This window comes from Tursiops truncatus, chromosome 18, assembly GCF_011762595.2.
Source record: "Tursiops truncatus isolate mTurTru1 chromosome 18, mTurTru1.mat.Y, whole genome shotgun sequence".
In the NCBI taxonomy this organism is placed as follows: domain Eukaryota; kingdom Metazoa; phylum Chordata; class Mammalia; order Artiodactyla; family Delphinidae; genus Tursiops; species Tursiops truncatus.
Window position 1 is genome coordinate 5740845 of NC_047051.1, and position 22990 is coordinate 5763834.

Genomic DNA, 22990 nt, shown 5'->3' on the forward strand with positions numbered 1-22990 from the left:
ATGATCTATTTCTCAGTACAGCCCCTGCACTATTCTTTTCTGATCCATGGAAGGTGATAAATAAGACGTCCTAAACTAGGTAATGAATCCAGAGGGATTTTTCCCTTAATTCATGTCGATTTTTTTTTTTTTTTTAGCCTGAGTACAAAAACAGACCAAAGAAAGCATTGCCTTCTAACTCTCAAAATGAAAACAAGAAATCTTCCCACACTTAAGCCTCTGTTGCAGATTCAGCCCAGGCTTCAGTAGCACCAACTAACACTTGTCCATCCAACACATAATCACATCCACGGCGTCTTAGGAGATGTGGTGGAGAAGACGCCACCCTTGCTCAGGAGACATCCCACCCAGGGTTAGGGGAAAGGGTAATGTATTTACAGAGGTGCACACCTGGGGGTGGACATCTTGACTTGATTGGATCAAACGTGTGAATTAAGTTCATGAAAGAGACAAGCATAGACATTAAAAGGATGAAAGGTATCTCCTTTCTCAGGTGGAAATAAAGGCTTTACCTCAACTAGAGAACAGAAACAGCATTCTCTAAAAAGAAAGTGAGTGGTGACTAGAAAGTTTTGCTCCTTTCAAATAGATACTGTGGACAAGTGAATGGCAGAGTTGGAGTAGAAGCTGTGGAGGATGCTAATGGCCATAGCAAACTGGTTCACATCAGTTCAGAAGGCAGCTCTGTTGTATTTTAGAGAAGGGGCAGCATGATTGAAATGAGGATCGGTACAGATCCAATTCTAGATCTTTTGATTTTGAGCAGTTCAATTTTAGACAGCTCTTTTAAAGCACGACCTGCACTAGGTCGAGTATAAGCATGCAACAAACATACATTCATTTTTCAGAAAATCGTCATGGAAGGTGCAACATTCCTAAAGAATATTGAGTCTCATCTCTAGTGAGGCGAAATCTCATGACAGAGGTTTGAGTAAGAAAAAGAGAAGAGTTTTAGAAGTAATGAATGTAAGTAATCTATGATTACCCATCAAGACTAGAATTTTTCACAACAGGGAGCAAAGCATTTAGGAGAATTACATTCCGGGCAAGGGGGACTTGATTGGATGAGTTTGTGCTCAGTTTTAAGATGAAATTTCTGGAGGAAAAATGTCGTGAGCTTCGAGTTAGGTATGTTGGAAATAGAATTCCCATCGCTCCTTTCAATGGATGAGGGAAGGTCTCAAGCACCCCGTGGTTATAAACTGGACGATATGGTGGGAGGCGAAGGGGGACTGCTGCCTGAGTTCCGCAGGTGGTCAGCCGTATCAGCTGGGGCCCTTGCAGCAGCCATGCTGTGCACAGATACAGGCCGGAGCCATGAAGCACTCGGGGGAGGGGTGGGCTGGATGTTGGTGCTGCAGTGAATAATGGGCATCGATGAACCTTCCTGGGACTCGTATGGTGAGGGAAACGAGCAGGGCGTGCCCTCAGTCAGGGCATCCTCTCCCAGTACTCCCTTCAGACCCAGGCAAGGGGGCTCTCTGTTCAGGCTGTACCCCTCCCCACAATGGAGAGAGTCTAGCGGGTGGGGGGGGCTGCCCACACAGAGCCTATGCTATCCCCACTCTTTATCTTTCGTGGGGCCCCTGGGGCCCCAGAATTCCCTGTAAAGATGGTCCCAAGTCTGCTTCCAGACTGTCTCAGACCTCTTCCCCCTTCGCTCTGTCTGTCCTCCTGAGGTCAGACTGCTGGGCGGTCTGCACACTTACAGGGCCCAGGGAGACTGTTTGGGGGAGGGGTGGACAGAGTTTGGAGGTGTGGCCTGGGGAGATCATCCCCAGGAGGATAGGGCCCCTTACCGTGAGGGCCGAGCCCGGAGTGGAAGGAGAAGCAGGGTGAGCCGGGGGTGGGCTTCTCCTGCACCGTCAGGCACCGTCACACTCTGTGCAGTCCCGGAACTCTAGGTTTGTGCCTGACTTTCCAGGTCACCGTGAAAGTATCTTTGTCCACCAGAGGCTACAACACATTTCACAGCTTGTTCATGTGATTCAGAACTTGTAAGTGGTTAGACGTATAGTCTGTGGGCCTCTGTTGGTCTTCTCGCCTCGATTCTGAAAATGCCAGGGCCAGCCTGTCCTCTTCTTTCTTTGGATTCTTTGTACCCACAGGACTACCTCAAGTCCCGCTTCCTTCTCAGAGGCTTAGAGCAACACTCTACAATACAGGGCCACCTGTGGCTACTGAGCCTTGAAAGTATGGTCAGTGTGACTGAACTGAATTTCATCCAGTTAGTTTAATCTTATTTCAACCCTGATTTTTAAAACCGAAGGGATGTAATATTTTAAAAAATACTGATGACGTGTTAAAATGATAACATGGGATCTGTTAGGTGAAATAAAATGAATTTCACTTTTTTCTTTTTACTTTAAAAAAAATGGTCACTAGAAAATGTTAAATTATGTATGTGGCTGACATACTTTTATTGGTGGAATTGGCTTGGCATTGGCTAGCATCTGTCACGTTACTTCTGCTCATTCCTTTTGATACTAGGATACAGGTAACATTTCTTCTTTGTGTCCACAGCGTTCAAACCGTCTTCCTAGAAAGACAGGGCCTCCTTGCTATCTCTTTGAATGCTCAACACAGAGTTGAACTGTCCTGTTTAATAGCTGGTGCTCATTAAACTTGTACAAACGTACTGAATGTTAAGAATAGAACAGGAAAGGCTCACTCTTTTGTACTCTAAAATCACAGAGACAGTGGCCTTGTTGCCCCCCAGATATAAAGGACAACACAAACCTTTGGACTTAATTAGTCTAAATCATCTGAGGTTGATTAAAGAAAGAATCAGTCTGTGTGAAACTGCTCTCTGAATCCTTCTCTAAATAAAGGGCTTTTCCTATTTGGAATGAACGCAAAGATGATTTTATCTCCGCTTCTCGAATATTGAGGGTATAGGGACTGACTTGGTTTTCAGAGGCTCTCCCGTGTGCCCCTCCACCTCTCTCAACCGCATTTCCTCATCTGGAAAATGCAGGGCTATCATGTCGAATTATAGCCCCTAGAAGTCTCTTCTGGCTCTGACATTCTGTGAGCACCTACCCACGGATCTCTCCCCTGGTACAGCTTCTCTGAGGGTCAGCTAACGTGCCAGAAGGCTCCCTGTGACCTGGCAACCCATACTTCTCATGCAATTGGACATACCTATTTCCTTCTGGAGAACTCAAGGCAACTGCTACAGCCTGCCCCAGGCAGTGCGAAGTTTCCAGAGAGTTGGCCAACTGCCCAGGTTTTTTCAGAATATTGGGGGAGTGTGGAGCCAGGCAATTGTTTTTATACTTTGAGCTACTTACTTCCTTCCTGTACCCATGGAGGGACATAGGGAGTGCCATTTGTGTCCCTTGGAAGTTATAAGATTTGCAGACACCATCATATTTAAGGTTAAAAATTCTGAAATGCTACCAAAAAAACAGCACACTAAGAACGATCAACCAAGCTCAGCTTCAGATTTCTTTAGGAGAACCTCGTGTGCCAAAAAGCTGAAATTCAGTTGTGAAACATTTGCTGTACAGCAGAAATTAACACAACACTGTAAATCAACGATAACATCAATTTAAAAAAAAGTTGTGAAACAGCTCGCCTCTTGGGTTACAAAGATGTCATCCCATGTATTAGAATTGGTTTCCTTGACTGTTACCGAACACCCACTGTGTGCCAGGCCCTGTGCTGGGGACTGTAGGGTGTTCAAAAAGGAACACGACAAGATCTCAGATTCACAATCAAGCCCAGGAAAGAGACGTAGACAAACAGCTCTAAAAGGGAATTCAGGGAAATAACCCTTCAGGAGACCCAATGACCCCATGATGCTGTGGAAAACTATTCCTGAGAGCAAGGATGAAGGTACTCAAAGCTGGACAAGTCTATGGAATGTTTTGTTTTAAAAATAAAAGTCACTCAAGTGCACTCAAAGCACAAAAGACTGCAAGAGAGACTTGAGGTCCCTGGGCTGTCTTCGTGAATATAGGACACGTGGCTTACCTGTGATGTAAAAGTTTATGTTTCTTTCCACAGTCCCTACTTTATTGGCAGCCATGCAACTGTAGATTCCAGAAATTCTAGAGTCGGCCACAGCCAAGGTGCTAGCCGTCTGCAAAAGAAAAGGCAACTTCAGCGACAGGAGGAAGAACCACTGGACACCCCCTGAGATATTTCTGAGGGGGACATGATCCGGCTATTCCATTGCCTCAACAGAGGTAGAACTGCACACGTGGTGGTTACCAGAAACTCTCCCCTCGCCGAGCCCTCAGCAAGAATGGAAAAACAACAGGAAAGCAGGTCCTCAGGAGACCGGGGGCTATGACATCCGACTCATATGAGGGCTTCAGGCTTATTTATCTCGTGCTGCTGGCGTAACAATTACAGACCCGAAGCCCAGATGCGGGACAGCACGTCCTACCCTATGAGGTGGTCAGGGCCACGCCAACGAGAGGGGGAGGTCCAGGCCTTCCCTTTTGTTTGGATGACCTGTGATCACGAACGCCACTTGGTCACAGGAGCCTTCTTTGCCGTCTGGTTCTGTAAGCGGTGTGTTAAGGGAGCACAGACAGAGGAGAAAGGCTGGCCGAACCATTTCTTTTCTGGGACGCGGCACTGCAGCCCTAATGACGCAGAGGGAGGGGCGGAAACTCCCTGAGGCTCTCGCGGGTGTTTGTAAATTCCTTAATTTCTCAGGCTGTCAATCCCTCCTCTAGAAAATGAAGATATAAATCATGGATTCACACGGCAACGTCGCTTCTCTAGGGTTTAGTGCTGCTCTTGGGCAGATGAGCCCCTAACGAGGCAGGAGGAGTCAAAGCTATGTGAACTTGAAAGCACTTTCCAAACTATGATGTTGCGAAAAGTAATGTCTCAAAAAAAAAAAAAAGAACCACAAATTTATACAGCTTAAAGATTTGCATGGCTGTCTTCTTTTAAAGATAAAAATTAGCAGTATGAAATGAATTGTTGAGAATTTTAAAATTTAACCCAACCTTTCAAAAAAGTAATGCATGCTATACATGAAAAAAAAATGAAACAGCTAGTAAGTTTTTCATATTTAAAATTACAAAAAAGGTTGATCCAGTTACTTATAAATCGTTGCAGCCTATCTCCTAGGACACAAAGAACTGGTCATAAGCCCTGAAATTGTAGAGGCTGTGCTGATGCTTCCAGACTAATGGGGTGTCCTGGCTGGAGGAGAACGATCCGGTCACTTACAGGTTAACGTGATACACAGAGAGGCTGAACTGTGACAGCGGGCTTTCTAAGATAGTAACACAAATTCTACAAAGAGTCCTAACATTTTTCTAAGTTGCTACGTTATGCGGTAGGCACTTTACTCGTATTCTCATATCCCTTAGGAGAAATGAAAGTATGTCTGTCTTTACAGATCAGGAAGCCTAAAAAATATATTCGTAGTTTTTTTAGCCAGCAACTTCATTGCTCCAAATTCTCTGTAATTTCCACTACGGTACAGTTGATATTTCATGATACCTTTTCTGTTTGTTAGATCTGTTTAATTACATGTACCCACATACCCTCTGTGTATTACTGAAATTCTGGGAAATGAGTGTCTGCGATTCGTGGCATTTTCATCCAATGTAGCAGATACTGATTATTTGTTAAGGCATCCCCCAGACGTTGTAAAGGGGACGGAGGGGAGTATGACACAACCCTTATGCTTAACGTGAAGGACTACTTCTAGGTCACAGGAAAGAATTTCCCTACTTGAAGCCCAAGTATATATTATTCTCTCTCTTACAGAGAAAGACTCTCACAAAAGCAAATAACCAGTGGAGAGAGCTCAGGTGTCTCTTTCTCTATTTTGATTACTGATCACTACAGGAGGCGGGGAATACAAAAATTCTGGATGGCTGTCTAATTACTGCACCCACCACTTCAGAGTTGTGGAGGAAAAAGTAGCTAGAAGAGAAGCTTGTAGGTGACAGGTGGAAGGACAAGAGAGATCACCAAGTGAGACTCTGACTCCTGGAATTTTCTCAGGAGACGAGCTCAGGTGCGTGAAAGCAGCATGAACAGGGTCAGAAGAGGAACAGTCGTGGAGACCTCACAGCCCCTCTGCTGTTTGCCTCTCAGCTCAAGCACAGCTTTCCTTACGAAGTTAGCGCTCAATGTTTATCCTAAAGGGCCTCAGCAGAGCCTTATTTAGATTCTCAGATGTATTGCTGCTCAATAAGTAAGTGAACAACCCATTTCTGTTTGGCTTGAACATCTGAAATGATGAACAACGATGACCTGAAAGTTGCATTTGGATTTCTTTTAAAATTATTTTGATTTCACTGAGAGCGGGGCAACTGAGAACCAGAACTGGGTTTCGTGGTGAGGGCCATCAATTCAGATGTGCACATTTGCCAAATTTAGGGCCTGTGCAGGCAACCGGGGGAGGGCTGTAGCCATTTCACAACACTGCGAAAACAGATAGCTCAGGATTTCTGTATAATCAGAGAATAAAACTGCGGTCCACAGAAGTGAAGTGAATCTAGGCCACACGAACCATGGAGATAACAGATGCATCTGAATCTCTTATTTTGCCTGAATGACCTCTTCCGAGACTGACACCTTACCCCCAGTAGAGCCTGCCCCAGAACTCACCTCTCCAAAGTTTCTATTAAAATTGAACTAGAAGGTGACATTGGTGGGAGCTTACATTCTTTCTTTGTTTCTGGGTACCTCTATGTTACCCTTGCTGTGCGCCGGACAGTGTGTGAGGCAGTACCTCATTTAATTAATCCTCCCCGGAGCCCAGTGACGTGGGTGTATTACTTGTTCTACACAAGAGGCAACTGAGGTTATAAACTGATTCACTCAGAGATCCATGGTACCACAGACAGCCCCGAGCAACAATTATGCCCCGGTCTGTCTGACACCAGTGCCTGTGCTCTTAATCTACACGAAATTGCTGCTTGCCGCCTTCAGACCCCTTAAATCTAATAGTACAGATCTACTGGTAGAGTTCTGTCTCTGCCTTGAGTCGGATTTTCTCTCGAGAATACCTCCTTCAATGAGCAGACATGGTCACTACAAGCTCAATGCTACTGTGTACAGAAATCCTGTTTTTTTAGTATTTTATACAAGTTGCAAGCTGATAGTGTTATATGGTTTGAAAATATGATTGGTACTGGACACGTTATAATTAGAGAAGAACATTTTAAAATAAGATGGAACCTACGTCCTGTGAGCAACGTTATTCAAAATGATCTGATTTCTAGAGGACTTTTATTTTTCTAGAGTATATTTTAAAGCTATAAATTAAAATATTTTCATGAAAAAACTATGACACTTGAAGTATAAACTATAGAGTCAGAAAAGGGAGGTCAAGTGTGAGCTGGAGGTGGGTGTAGTTTGGACACAAGAGAACTTCTCACAGGACAGGAGTCTCTTGGGTTAAGGGGACAGATGTGATCCCCGGCGGTCATGACCAAATACTATTGTTTCAAGAGGGAAAAAATGGAAATAACGTAACAGTTGGAACAGCAAATATCAACTTAGCACTTGAAAAGAGAAAGTATTTCAAACTCAAGAAGTTGAGTTGTAGCATATGTTTGAAATTATCATCATATATTTTATAAGGTACACCAAAAGAAATTCCCAAGGCTGTCTGCTTGTATCCATTCTAGAATTAGTTTCCATTTGCCAGTTTTTTTTTAGTTCTGAACCCACACTTTGGGTGCCTGTTTTCCCTGCGAGGACCTCAAGGATTAAGATATTAGAAACAGACCCTTCAAATCCGTTCTCTGGGTTCTTCTGTATGACCCAGGAACGCTGGTGAACACTGTCGTCAGGTACTGTAAATTTGGAAGTTATTCATTCTCCTTCCTTCCTTCCCTTTCGCTAAGCGTTAGTGATTCACTACTGGAATGTGGTTTGAACCTCATGGAACAGAATGGATGGGATGATGTGTAATTCAGCCTAATTTCCAGCACCTGCCTTTAAAAAAGACCTATATATGGATTTTATTCTCGGATGTTTCTATTACAGTTTCCTTTGAAGTGTTTCAGGGAGAAATGAAAGCAGATATGTAAAGGTCAGGGAAGAATCTAAAATGATCCTGGGGTGGTGCATTTGAGCCAACTGATGGGAAACAGAACGTGAGAAGGTAGACAAGGTCGGGGAGTGGGTGGGAGAGCGGAACCCAGGCTGTACTCCCGGGATGAGGCATTCATGCTTCGGTCATGGACGTGTCTCTTACGGTACACACATTTCTCAATGAAACCTCAAAACGATTTCAATGGAGATGTTGCTAAGATGTTACATTGTCATGATCCTCCAGCCTCACAGAATTAATGCTGTGAAACGCATTTCCTGTGTAATTTTTCCTAACACAGGGCTCCTTCTACTTCCTGCCCCAAGTCTACAAAGTCTGGCAAACCCACTGAAACGATACCAGAGCTCCATGTTTGCCGTTAGCAACTCCAATTGATGACTTCACTTCTCACAGATCTGGGCCAAAACCTGGCCATAAGGAGACTGAATTTTATTGTCTCGTGCACCCTTCCTTGGGTTAAACAAAACAAAACACAACAGGGGCGTGGGGCGCGGGGGGAAGCAAGTCCCTGAAAGGCAGCAGGTGCTCGAGCAGGACCTCGCTCCACTGATGGCTGGAGCAGGGTCCCGGGCATGCCGACTATATGACTGGGGAAAAGCATCTGTGTGCTCTAAGCTGGGACTTTCATTTGCTTTCTTTACTTGAACAGAAAAGAAAAGCAGTTTTAATTGTAAAGGAAATAACAATGCAAAGAATTCTGAGATAGCAAAACTTCCGTCTGTCATCTGAAAGACGTTTTTCACACACAAAGATATATTAATAGATGCTAAAAGCAAAATTAGTAAAGTCTTCTAAATTTAGGACATGAAATTAATAACTCAAAGTCTAATTTGTTACAGTCACTACTAGGATATGTGTGTGTGTGTGTGTGTGTGTGTGTGTGTATACACACACTTCGTATAGAAGGAGTATTAAAGGTTTTTCAACACAATTGTTTAATAACTAGTCTTTACTGCATATGTTCACAATCAATTTGGGGGATTGCATTAGGGAATATAAGACAATCATCTTGATAACAGGCAAACGAGACAGGTCATGTGTTCGGAGCTCCATTTTTTGGAGGAGAGAACTCAGGTTCAGAGAGGTGAACTGATTTGCACGTGGTTACACACAGTAGAAAGGGCAGACCTTAACCCGTGCTCTGCAGGTTGGATGGCCGAAGGGCCAACTGTGTCTGGGGGTCTCTGTTTAAAAACCTGGTGTAACTACAGAATTACAAGACAATAAATTTGTTTCAATCACACATGGAAAAAATCAGGGAAGATTCTTTATCTCACCCAGGTTTTGTCATGGAGGCAGGTAGCTACTTCATGGTTCAGGCTAATCAGAAACATAACCTAGCTTTTTCATTTTCTATTTTCTGTCGTATGTTTTCTTGTGGCTAGAATACCACAAACCGGACTAGAAGTTCTTTGGAATTAAGCTCATAAATTCGTGTTTTAATATCCAGCAGTTAACAGTACAAGCATCTGATAGGGTCAGGGAAAGGCAAAATGAATCGGCACGGTCAAGGGCATCTTGAAATTATCTAGTACTTTGTGACAACTAACTTGCTTTCTACTCTGAGGCAATTTGCTTTTTTTTCAAAAATGTAGTGTCACTCAAACTTTCGAGTTTACAGAGTGTCCTCTTTTCTAATTATTTCATTAAACTGCTGTCTCATCAATAGCTACACATCTTGGAATGTTTTAAACTACAGTTTGTTTGCATTTGAGAAAAAGAACTGTAAGCTACCTACACCTTACTGCAGTGGTTAGAAAAACTTTTCCTGAATCCTTGACAAGTGATCGCTGATATTATCGTGCAAGCCATCACCATCTTAACTAATTTCTGTATTGGCTTAGTTGGCAGAGCCCTGGGTTTTGGCAATGAAGACTTGGGTTTGAGCTTCTCACGTGCCACTTTTAAGCTGCGTGACTTGGAGTTAGTCATCTTATCGCCTCAGTTTTTCTTATCTTTAAAATGGAGATAGCCACTCTGGCCCACCAAAGAATGATGTTGACATAAGCGTATGTCCAAAAGTTTTCCATCAGGAAGAATTCAGATGTTATTTGTTATTATGAAGTCCTATGCGGAGAATGATGCCATCTATTTTGTTGCTTTCAAATGCAAATATAGCTGAACAGATAAATAAGCATGACCACACTTAAGGAGATAACACCCATATTAACAGACGACTCCAAATCAAGATATGCATGTAGAAGTAGATATTCTAGCAAGGGGTGATTTGATATGGGTTTTTTCCCCCCCTTCTTAAAGCATCACTACCCCTGTGCCTGATAATAGCAGATTTTGGAGCTGCATTTTTCACTGATTCGACAGAGAAGAAAACCACCAGGTCTGAGATCTGCTCAGACACAGGTATCAGCTAGTGTTGAGGTTAAGGGAGTGGAGAAAATATGTCCAAGAGCAGAAAAGACGCTCCTAGACCCTGACTAGGTCAGGGAAACTTTTTTAAACTGAGCATAACTGACAACATTATATTAGCTTCAACATTTGTATGTATTGCAAAATGATCACTACACTATGTCTAGTTAACACCCATCACCACACGTAGTACAAAGGTTTTTCTTTCTTGTGATGGGAATTTTTAAGATCTAGTCTCTTAGCAACTTTTAAGTGTGCAATTCAGCAGTATTAACTATCGTCGCAGTGCTGTACATGGCGTCCCAATGGCTTATCTATATGTTATAGGAATTGGAAGTTTGTACCTCTTAACCCCCCTCATCCATCTTGCCTACCTCCTGCCTCTGGCAACCACCAATCTATGAGCTTGTTTTCTTGTTTATTTGTTTTCGTCCACATATATGTGAGATCACACAGTATCTGTCTTTCTCTGTCGGACTTATTTCATTTAGCATAATGCCCTTAAGGTCTGTCCATGTTGTCACAAATGGCAAGCTTTCCTTCTTTTTTATGGCCGAATAATATTCCACTGCGTATACAGACCACATTTTCTGCATCCATTCATCTGTCGATGGACACCTAGGTTGTTTCCATACGTTGGCTGTTGTGAATAATGCTGCAGTGAACACAGGGGTACCTATATCTTTTGAGTTAGTGTCTTTGTCTTCTTCAGACAAATACCCAGAAGTGGAATTGCTGAATCATATGGTAGTTATATTTTTAATTTTTAAAGGAACCCCCACACTGCTTTCCATAGTGGCTGCACCAATTATATCCCCACCAATAGCGCCCAAGGGGGTCTGCACACCCTCACCAACATTTGTTATTTCTTGTCTTTCTCACAAAGCCATTCTGACAGGTGTGAGGTGATATCTCATGGTGGTTCTGATTTGCCTTTCTTCAGTCAGGGAATCCGATACACTGTGTGTGTTTGTACACCCCAACTTAGGCTTCGCCCGTGCGAAAACAGAGGGGAAAACAAGATATTTTGTGAAATGGAAACATTCCATTTTAGCCTCAAGTTTTGTGCTAGCTTTTGCTTACTGACCTCTCACTTTATTTATGTCAGAGGTTCTCAGTTCTGGTTATGCTAGAATCTCCCAGGAAGCTTTTGTGAACCCTGGGCTCCACGCTAAGGATTCACATGTAATAATAATTGGTAAAGTAGGCTACTGTGCAGCCAGAGTTGAGAACCACTGATGTGGACCAGTTTGATGCTCAAGAGGCATTTCTACCTCTTCCGTTAGGTCCAAGGACTCACTCCTTCGGGACTGGCGCTCGGTTGGGTGTATACAGCAGTTTGAATAGCCTCAGTGCATTGCTCCGTAAAGACATACTACTTATTTTCTTCTCTGAATTTTTGCTTGAGCGCTTGAATTCCTTCTGGCTCTAATAAACCCAGAACGGGGAGCTGAGTGTGTACTTTTAGAATAAATACCCCCATGCTTATTTTGACGAACAGTACCTTATTCTTTCCTTCTAAGACTGCCGTGCGCTGAGTGATGCTCTCAATTCTGTTTCCTACGGTGCTGTCAGGATCCAGGATAAAGGACTCTTCATTATTGGAGCAAAAGTCATACCTATTTTTAAAAAAAGTAAGCCATCACTATGTTGCTTTGCAGCATGGTCTAGCCCACGGTGACCGGTGAAATGAAAACCATTAAGTCCTCAGATAACAAAGTCACAATTTTCTTCTTTTCCTTAGACGCTTCCCCCCCAATATCCATCCTCCAAACTTAAAAACAGCAGACAGATTTTGCCTGATCTGCAAAACAAAACAAACCAAAAAAACCCACACCAGTGTTATCTCCATATATCCTTCCTGTTCTATGTTAAATATTAAATAAAAATGCATAAATTAAAAAATCTAGTATCTAGATTTTAATTAGTTCCTAGTGGAAGAAACATGCAAACACGGAAAAAAACGGAAGTTATGTTAATGAACGTAAACCTCAAGGATAACAGCATTTCACAGCTATAAAAGGCTGGCATTTAATATGAGAATATTCCATTATACAGCTAATTTTTTCCAGGGCTGATTAAGTGTATATGGAAACACACATCATGGAGCAGCTATTAAATTCAGTCTCTTTCTTTTCAAGTTTTGGAGTATCACGGCAAGCTCTTTAACATCTCAGGCCTCAAGTGTTTAATTATAGAATATGTGTGTTGAAGTTGTTTAAGATCTTTTTTGCTTCTGAAAGTCCATGAAATCTCCCTCTCTTACTGTTTAAACTAGCTGGAGCAGTACCATTTTAAAGAGAGATTCCAACCTATATCCGAAAGTATGTTCTTTCAAACACCTGATTATCAGTAGGTGCCTGTCACTTTACTACCTAAATCACTGGTGTAAATATCTGTTGATCATTTATTATGTTTCTTCATCTCTGTTTCATTTACTTCTGCTGTGATCTCTATGATTTCTTTCCTTCTACTAATTTTGGGTTTTGTTTGTTCCTCTTTCTCTAGTTGCTTTAGGTGTCAGGTTAGGTTGCTTATTTGAGATTTTTCTTGTTTCCTGAGGTAAGACTGTAATTGCAATAAACTTCCCTCTTAGGACTGCTTTTGCCGCATCCCATAGGTTTTGGACCGTCATGTTTTAGTTGTCATTTGGATCATTTATTATGTTTCGTGTATCCTGGGTTCTACACGAATAAAAAATCCAAACAACAGAAAGGACACTTACATCCACTCTGACCCGGGCAGTGCAGTAGTATTTCAACATGCCTTTTCCCAAGCCAACACCCACAAAGCTGCCACCAGACCGACCCCCTGAGCATTCGGGGTTCTAGTGGAATCCTCTTTGCTCCAAAAGCTTCAACAACTGGACTGAAGAAAGCCCAGGCTTCCGGGACTGAGTCAAGGCCACCCAAAGTCCATTCCCTAGCTGCCTTTTCAACCTTACCGCTACAGACACGTTTCCTCACAGGCAAACCACAGTTCGGTTCAGCTACTTCAAAGAAGACTTGAGTCCTAGAGCTGCCCTGACTTCTAGCTGTATGACAGTTTTCTCCTCGGAAACACACAAATAAAATTATACCTGCCCTGTTCATCTCACGGGATTATACATGTGTTAAATGACCTAATTTAACTGCAGAGGTTTTGTAACTTAAAGACACCCTAGAAAAGCGAGGAACTATTCTTCCTGTGGCGCGGGGTGTGCACACACCTGATTCCTTCACCTTCACTCACCAGTGACTGCTGCCTCGATGCCCCTCACTGCCGGCCCGATCTCCTCCAAGCAGCTTATCCTGATCCCTGTGAACCCTTACCATGCACAGGATCAGAACCGCTCGATAAGCCTGTAGCTAGACCACCTTAACTTGTGCTGTGATTTCTATTTGCGTGAACCGCCCAGAGCCTAGCTCTGTACCATCGCGTAGGACAAACGCAGGTGCTCAGTAAGTGGACACTACAGGTGCTTTGCTTTCTACCACTAATGACAAAATGAACACTGATTTCTTTCTTTTTTTTAATTATTTATTTGGCTGTGCCAGGTCTTAGTTGCGGCAGGCGGGATCTTTAGTTGTGGCATGTGGGATCTAGTTCCCTGCCCAGGGATGGAACCCAGGCGCCCTGCGTTGGGAGTGCGGAGTCTTAACCACTGGACCTCCAGGGAAGTCCCCAACGCTGATTCTTTTAAAGCAGCCTTTTGAGATTTAAATATGGATTTCTGGGGGGGGACATGATGCAAATATACAAAGAGCTATTTTATGTGCCTCAAAAAAAAATCTGTGGGTGCCCAAGGTGTTTCCCTGCCAGACTGGGTAGCTTAAGAGACAAGTGCGCGTAGGAACTGGGCTGAGTGCCTGCAGGCAGCTCACGGCCTTTGCTGTTTTCCGACCGCCTTATGGATTGATGCTGTTCATTTCTGTATCTCTCTCCTGGATGCAGTCTTTCCTCCTACCTCCCAGCCTAAAGAGTGAGGACCCTGTAAGGCAGGGAAGTGGTCATTTGTATGATTACTTGCACTGTGAACTTTTCATGGTGTCACTTCATATTCCTTCCTTCTGGCTTAGAATTTGCGGTGAGCGCACAGCTGGCTGGGCTCTAATCTGTACATGTCTTGGGCAGATTCTGCAGATTTTCAAGCCAGAAAGAACGCGTGGTTGCTCTTAAGGGCTCATTGTTGCCCTTGGCTACTTATGTGAGAAGAAAGTGAGAGGATGAAATAAGTGAGAGAAAAGGTTAAGAGAGGAGGAATTGTGATGATCAGAAAAAAAAAAAGTTCTGTGATTATTCCTGTCTGGTCCTCAAGCTGAGAAAGGACTCCAGCATGTGAAACTAGGGAGTCTTCTGGGGTGGTCTCCCCTCCTGGGGGGGCACACTGCCATATAACGTCCTCTCCCCCAGCGCATTCACCAGTTTCTAAGTTTGCATTCAGTGCTTCTGAGGCCCCACTGGGCCAGCAGCTACAAGGACCATGGGCCACCTCTACGGGATCACTCTGTCTTCATAGTTATGCCAGGGCCAAGCATGTAACTGGCACCCCACAAACATTTGGAAACATACAGGCGTGAGGTACTGATGTGTGGTTTCTAGTAAGAGTTTTCATTGGTTTTAACTGTTTATTGTTTTCAAACATATGGATGAGTAGAGTCATAGTATAGTAACCCCCCATATACCCATCACCCAGACTTACTAATTACCAAGAGTTTGCCACATTTGTTTCATCTATCCCTTATTTCTTTTTACTTTTTCTTTTGAGAAATATTGTAAAGCAAATCGCAGACAGCATGTCATTTTCGCCTCACATATTTAGTGCATGTCTAAAAATTATGCACGTTTTCTAATAACGACAACGCCATGATCACACCTAACAGAATTAGCAATAATTCCACGGTGTTGTTTGTATCTGGCCCATATATCAGATTTCTCCAACTGTTTTTAAGATGTCTGTTTTTACAGTGAGAGTATAAGATTTAAAATAAAAAAGAGGGCTTCCCTGGTGGCGCAGTGGTTGAGAGTCCACCTGCCGAAGCAGGGGACGCGGGTTCGTGCCCCGGTCCGGGAAGATCCCACATGCCGCGGAGCGACTGGGCCTGTGAGCCATGGCCGCTGGGCCTGCGCGTCTGGAGCCTGTGCTCCGCAATGGGAGAGGCCACAACAGTGAGGGGCCCGCGTACCGCAAAAAAAAAATAATAATAATAAATAAATAAAATAAACAAGAATTCGTAAGGACAAACCATTCCTTAAGGAATTTCTGAGATTTTTTGACTAGCTATTCCTATAATCATCAGGTAAAAAAAGTGAACATTTTAACTTATTGATTAGTAGAAGGAACGGAACCAAAGAGAAATTATACACTTTCTCCTTGACTTGAAATATATCATGGCCTTAAAACTTTATCATTAAAATAAGTTATTTTGTCCTCCTTTTCATAACATCTATACCTCGAACTACTGTCTAATCTCAGATCTTTCACACACATGGGGTACATATATAGGTTTACATAACGTGTGTGTCTGTGGAGATATATATAACATGTATATGGGGGGGTTGTTACATATGTGTACACCTGTGACATGTACACACGTTAGACAGGTACTCGGTATCGTGATATCCAAGAGCTGAAGTTCTCTTGTATCTGAAAGAGAAGTCTGTAATTTCATTCCTTTTTCCCTAAAGAAGTGAAAAAGATAAGGGAGGCCTTAGAGAAAGGTCTTAATTTCAAACTCTCGGTTGTCAGGAAATGCAAAGAAATATGTTAGAGTGAAGCAAGTCGAGGCATTTCCCGAGGGAAACGCAGTCGGCTGCCTGAGTTCACTCGGGCTGCCAACATACACCCCCGACCCCCCGCCCGTCCCTCTAAGGGCAGCTACTGTCGGCACAAGCCCCGGCCTGGAAACTAGAGTTGCTGCAAGGTCCTCCAAGTGGAAAAGGACAGGTTCTGTGGCTATTTTCCATACTGGGGACTGTGATTTTTCCCTCTTTGCCATTGGAACCTTAAAAATAGCATGTCATTTAGGGGGCTGACTCTATAACAGCACTTGAAACGAGACGTAGGGGGAGGGGAATTTGCCTGAGCTCTTAAGAATACATCAAGCTCTTCAGGAAGTAGATTGTGCCATGTTTGAAGATGCAAAGATAATCGCTGTGCTGGGAACCTTCTTGAGGGGGGAGGAAGCCGAACAACAAGAGGAAGGCAGCGCTCGCTCCTGATTTCGCACAGGAAGTCCTCAGCACCTCCTGCCAAAGGGAGATAAGAAAGCTCCCAGGCACTGTTCTGGACAAGGCCGCTGTTATCAGCTTCAGCTCCACGCTGTCCTCTCCGTGCTCCAAGCCCCCCATCCCTTTCCTAATGAGCTTTAGGACTCTGACCTCTATTTGCATACAGCATGCCAAGTACAATAGCGTGGAGGTATTTATAACCATCGAGAGGAAAAAAAAAATTTCCGGGGTAAGAGTGTACTCCATTGTCGATTGCCCTGGAGCTGAAACAAATTAGTTTTGGACTAGAGATTGATATAAATAAATTAAAAGAAAGCAGGCAATGATGGATCCAACACACGGAGCCGGGACCCTCCATGTGACATGTCTGTCTGTCTGACTCCCAAGTAGGAGACATCTGTGGGGCTCTCCCATCTGGTCCAGGTTACCAGGCTGCTCTGCTCGACACATAGCGCTCGACACACACCCTCCATAGATGCAGATGACGTTACTGACCTACATGCTCTGGGTTTTTCCCTGTAGTGCTGATGGGTTTGCCCTGTTCCCTGCACACTCGTAAGTATTTGGCTCCTTTGTGACCAAACACAGTTTGGAGCCACAGAGAAAGGCAAAGCCAACGCTGGGATCCAACCTACGGTCTTGGCAATTCTGACTGTCGGTCCCAACAGGCAAGCCAGAGGCTGTAATGATTACGGTAGACACTAGGCGATGTTACATTCTACTATGATAAGGATTATACTTTCTATGCGCTAGGTACTGTGTGAGGCGATTCACGTACACTATCACATTGATCTCTACAACATCCTAAAAAGTAGGTACTATCATCCCCCATCTAATGGACAAGGAAATTGAGGATGAAGGAGGTTAAGTCAATTACCCAAGGCTAAAGGGCTAGCAGGTGGCAGAGGCGGAATTTGTAATCAGTTCTGGCTCGTTCCAGAGCCTGTGCACTTAACCTGTATGCTGTATATAACATAATCTCCACGTTCTATCATCATCGTATAGAAAGAAATTGTCATACTTCAGTGCTTCTTTGTATATAGGGAGAAAAGGCTTCTCAGATATTCACTACACAGATACCATTACTGCAGTGGGCATTGAACGTCTTTTTTTAGCCCTTTTTGCATAACCTGGTCAACTTCCTCCCAAGATTTGGCAAACAGCTCTCATGATACGTAGCCCAAGTGTACCGAGTGCCCACTGTGTGCATGGTCTGCAACGACCATTTACATTACATTTGTCATCCCATGATTTCTGACCTCAGGTCCCATTCACCTTTACAAACCCATCCCAGGGAAAAACAACGCAGAGCGTGCACCCTTAGGTGCCCTCTTGTGTTCCCCTGTGCTTTTCCTTAGGTGCTGGCTTTGAACAGTTCCGACCGCACACTTTCTGCAGTCCTCCCGCCTTTCCTTCCCCTGCCCCAACCCAAAAAGCAGAGTTGGCACTTCTTTAAAGGATGGATTGTTGCATCTGGTGGAATCAGAGGGGAGAGGTGACCTTTAGCCACGGATGGCTAGTGTCTGTGTTTTCTCCGGAGTGGCCCCCGTGGGAGAAAAGCAAGACTCTCTGAAGTACCAGGTTGAGAGGGTTCAACCCTTCACTCGGCCTTTCTAGAAATTGCCCATTTAGTGCTATGATGTACCTGTGTTATGCTACCTAAGACTCCTGTAGTTATCCAGTGTAAGATTCTCATTTCATAAATGATTTCTAGCAAGTTTAATAGCCACCCCAATCCCAGAAGGTCTACTCTACCACCTGAATCTTAAGATAAAGAGGTGAAGGATCCCCTTTCACCCTATGATAAATGACGTCAGGCTGACCTTTCTTTCAAAATCTCTGTTCTGCTAAATTGGGCTCTTGGTTGGCTGAAGGGAAACCAGTTGTTACTGGGCTGCTTTTAATGTACCAGACTTGGGGTAGCAGCTACACACATGTAAGCTCAACTAATTCTCACAGTCACCCAGTGAAGCAGGCATTATGATCCCCATTTCACAAATCCCTTTACCAAGAAGGAAAGTGAGACTCACGAAAATCAAATGTCTTACTCATATTCATATAGAAAGTAGCAGACAGATCTGAGATTAGAACCCAGATATTCCTAACTCTTCCTGCCACACCAGAACTCGTCCATCACACGGCATGAATTCTGCTCCCACAGACCACCACCCCGCCCAAACCTTGACCACCATGCTTCAGAGTCATGTGTTAGGAAACTCTGGGGTTCCTCTGAAGCCAACCGGTACAGACACCCAGAGAAGCAAAATATTGGCTTTCAGGAAGCAGAAGTAGCCCCTGGTCCTTTGGGGGAGGGGGGAGGGGGCAGAGGACTATTTTATAATTAACGTTTTTTACATAAATTCTGTTTAGTTCTCGTCATTACAGAGTTTTAATGCTAAAATTATGTGAAACCTTGGCCTTCTGTGGGCTGATGAATTTCAGCATTAGACAACATCTCGCAAGAAAATAAAAAGATCCAGCTTTTATTACAATCTTTTTTCCCCTGGTGACTTAAAACTGCTGTCTGCATGATTCCTAAACACGTTCTGGGATGAACGAGGCCTGCATTGTTAGGAACGCCGATACATTTATAGCAGCAGCTGGTTTTGAGGGGCCTCTGCGGGGGGCGCACGGTAGTGAGCCGGGCCCTACACCCAACGGTTGCCTACCTGAGCCCGCGCCATCGCCTGGGAAGGAAGGTGTACATACATTAAAGTATAGTTAAAGCACATTTAGTTTGGAGGAGAAAAGGAGGCTCCAGAAAGTTCTACAAAGTCCCAACACACACAGAAGAATCTCCCTCTCTCTCTCTTCTTTCTTGGACGATGAACGCTGAGGACTTGAGTGGACCCTGCTTCTCCACGTGATGGGGTTTGATGGCATGAGCTTACTGTGACTAGAATCTGTAAAGAATCCTGAATCATTTCAAGGGAGGAAACAAAGGGGGAGAGCAGTAATAGAGAGCAAATCGAGGCTGTAAAACGTCTTTTAAAAAAAGTGGAGAGGGAAAAAGAAAAAAAAAGACCACCTGGAACCGTGCCCGAGGGCACGACCGGGCGGCTCCCCAACCGCGCGCCATCCTGCAGAAGGGCCTCGTGTAAACTTTCCTGCGCTCCTGCGTGTGTCGTGTCAAAACAGTAGCGATCGTGTGTCTGAGCCATCAGATTAATAGAATCTGCAACACTATCTTTTCCCCTTCTCTCACATTCTCTTAAAACAAATAGAACAATATAGAGGAGAGGATGCTGGCAGAAAAAGGCGTGTTTAGACAGAATGGTTCCTGCCCCTTTTGCTCCAGGAAAAGGGCCTGGGCCTCCAGGCTGGTCACAGGGTCAGGCTGGGGGGATTTTGTTGGTAGGGGCGGCGACTTCTTGCCCAGGGAGAGACCTCGTGACGCCTTGGAGCCCATACTGAAAACTACTTCTTGTCTGAATGGCGACGGGGGAGTGGAGAAGGCTTTTCGGGGACTGAAGGCTGGGGTCAGCTCCCGGGACAATGGTGGAGGTGATCCAGCGTCCTGGCCACCTCTGTTTAGATAAGAGCTTTTCCGTGAGCGTCTTGGCCTGCGCCGCTTCCTGCTCTCGAGGGCCCCGCGGTCCATTCACACTCAGAACAAGGCCTGTCTTCCCAGCCTCTGCTTTCCTTCCTCCTCTCTCTCCCGCTCGCCTCCCCCAAGAGCCCCAGAGACTCCCCCGCCCCTGACTCGCTCTCTTTTAGGGAATCTGGGCCAAGGCATCCCGACAGTCCCACACCGGGTGACCAGGAGGCCAAAGGGTGGGTACCTACTCGGTTACACCCAGATAGGAGCCTCGCAGAGGCCATCCATTTTCTTCATTCATTTTTCTGCCCTAGTGAAAGGCTGGTCAGCAGAGGAAGGGTGATTCGATAAATAAAAAAACCTTCAGGGAAATGTTAGGAGTGGCTACAAATAACATCCTTTAACACACGCAAGGAGCCTTAAGGTATTAACTCCAGTCGCTCAGTGAAGCATATTTCAAGCTATGGTTACGTTTTGTTCGCCTATTACTTATTACACGGTGGTCAGTACGGGAACGTCCAGGAGGCCTTCGGCGTGGGGGTAGGGAATCACATTTAGCAGAAATTCTAGAGCTAGTCAGACCTGAGCTCAGATCATGGTTTTGCAACCGTCTGGTTATGGAATGCTGGATGGCAAGGCTGGGAGAACCATCGTCACAGGGAATTGATCAGAGGACTTACAGTCTTTTTAGTCCCTTGAATAGTTCTGAAATCACTGGGTCATGTCAGCCCACAGAACCACTTTTAATAAATTGTACATTGGTGTCATGCCACCGGTCACCAGGGAGGGAGGTGGTGATTACCAGTCCTGTGACACTCTCTGTACTAGAAATGTGGTCGAAGGGTTCGTCTGCTAAGACTACAGCACACAGAGGGTGAGAGGAGAAATCATTCTTCTTGGATTTTAGTTCCCTGAAAAGTTGTACTTCTGCTACGCTTTTATCTTATGGGCCCCTTCTTCTCGCAAATGTCTATTACACGTCTCTTTCTCTCTCTTGACAACTAAGGTGTAAAGCATGTGGGCCGTATCTCTGTCTTACCCCATTTTCATCCAGATTTGTTAAATTATTAATTGTACTTTTCTATGAACCGCCTCGAATTCTTTGGGCACGGATGTGTTTTTAACATTGCCAACTCAAAGGAAGCAAAGCCACGTTACCACGTCTTACCAGTTTTCTTATAGGGATTAAAAAAATAGAAGGGAAACAATTCAAAGAAGATCGTTTTGCATCGTCAAACGCGGGTGGATGCTAAGTGAGTTAATTGGTGTAACATGCTCGGCACAGTGCCTGGTCCACGGCAGACAGGTCACTCATGTTAGCCGTGATTATCGGACCAGACTGAGAGCTACTTAAGAGTGGGGACTAGGTCTTATTCATCATCCTAACCTCAGGGCTTAGTCTAACTACCCGGGGAAGCAGAAGAGCACACGTGTCCTCGCTCAGCTATGGCCTGACGAGAAGAGCGAATCCCGATAATGCATTAGATGTGGACTCAACCTCACGTGGGTGTCAACCCTGCCATCCATCACTCACCTCAAACGTGCTGAAAAAGGGACACTGCTGACCCTCCAGTGACCTCACACATCCCGCCTCAACCAAGCGCTGTGTCACCATCATCAGGGCTGTCCGTTCCCAAGGAGGAGTATTAATGACCTGGGATGAACCCATCACAGCGTCTGACGGGTTGATAGTGGTGGACAGTTTCATCTCAAGCAATGATGCTGAAATGTGGAGAAGCACCTTCTGGGCTGATAGAAAATAACTAACCAGCAGTGGACTTCTCCTGTCTTCAATTACTAGCACCATTTGCTAGGCAATTACTAGCACTGATTCAAATAAAAATTAATCTGTTCACACACATTCAAGAAGTAGAATCATGTCCTCTGAAAGAAGTACAGGATTTATCTCCTTCCATCATTAAGGATATGGTTATTGAAGAGATAAGTCAAGTGCATGGAAATATATCCGTAGACAATTGAGCACAAGCAAGTAGAATGTCCAGAGCCCATGCGCTACTGCAGGCTGGACAGTACGTGGGTCAATGAGGGTCTGAATAGCTGAGGCAGAATTCAAACGCAAGTAGGTCCAGGATATTACAGCTCCTCTAACTTCCTGCATAATCTGAAGATTCTGTCATTTCTGGTCCCATCTTAATTTCTTTGCAGTAAATCACCATAGTCAGAAGACCTGTCCAAAGACGCAAGCATGCTTCCTGGGAGAACGTGAACCCGACAGCATGGATCGTTTTGTCAGATTGTCAGTGTTCACAGGATACTTGTGTGTATCTGATGCTACTTCAGAGGGAAGGAGCTTTGCAGTGGGCGGCCCCAGAGCAACCAAAACTACTGGAAAACTTTAAGCAAAACAGACTTGGGCTAAGTACCACTGGGCTAAGTACTTCATATATATCATCTCATTTAATTCCCCTAAACAACCTTAGGATGTCAGTGCTGTTACCTCGATTGTACCGATCAGGAAACTCGGACCCAGAGAGGTGGTTTACTTTGCCCAGAATCACCCAGCTGGTAGGTGGCAGTAGGTGGCAGAGCCGGGATTCAGGCTCCAGAGCCCATGTCCTTAAACTCTAGACTATACGGCCTTTCTGCATCCTCATGCCTTTTAAAAGTAGCTCTTGATGTCATCACACAGGCTTCTCAAAGCATCTTTGCTTTCTGGATCATGAGCTTTTGACCAAAAATTATTCAACTTAATGTCTACAGAGTTGTAACACCACCAAGCCTCATAGTGACAGATGAAGTGCTGGGTGGTGACATGCTTGGAGAGTCACCGGCTGGCTCACTGGGACGAGGGAGAATCAAAACCAAATCAG

At 44.5% G+C, this 22990-nt stretch overlaps 1 protein-coding gene across 8 annotated transcripts in view; it reads right to left on the reverse strand.

The window, feature by feature from the left end:
• The window catches only part of FLT1 (fms related receptor tyrosine kinase 1), a 172572-nt gene that overhangs the window by 76589 nt on the left and 72993 nt on the right, over positions 1–22990 (reverse strand). For 7 of the 8 annotated variants that reach the window (XM_073794998.1, XM_073794997.1, XM_073794996.1 and 4 more), the window contains 2 exons: positions 11916–12030; positions 3979–4087 (listed from right to left, as the gene is read on the reverse strand). In XM_073794998.1, coding sequence (XP_073651099.1) covers positions 3979–4087; positions 11916–12030 — 224 coding nt within the window. The remainder of the gene's footprint in view (positions 1–3978; positions 4088–11915; positions 12031–22990) is intronic. The other variant, XM_073795002.1, reaches the window with a different exon arrangement.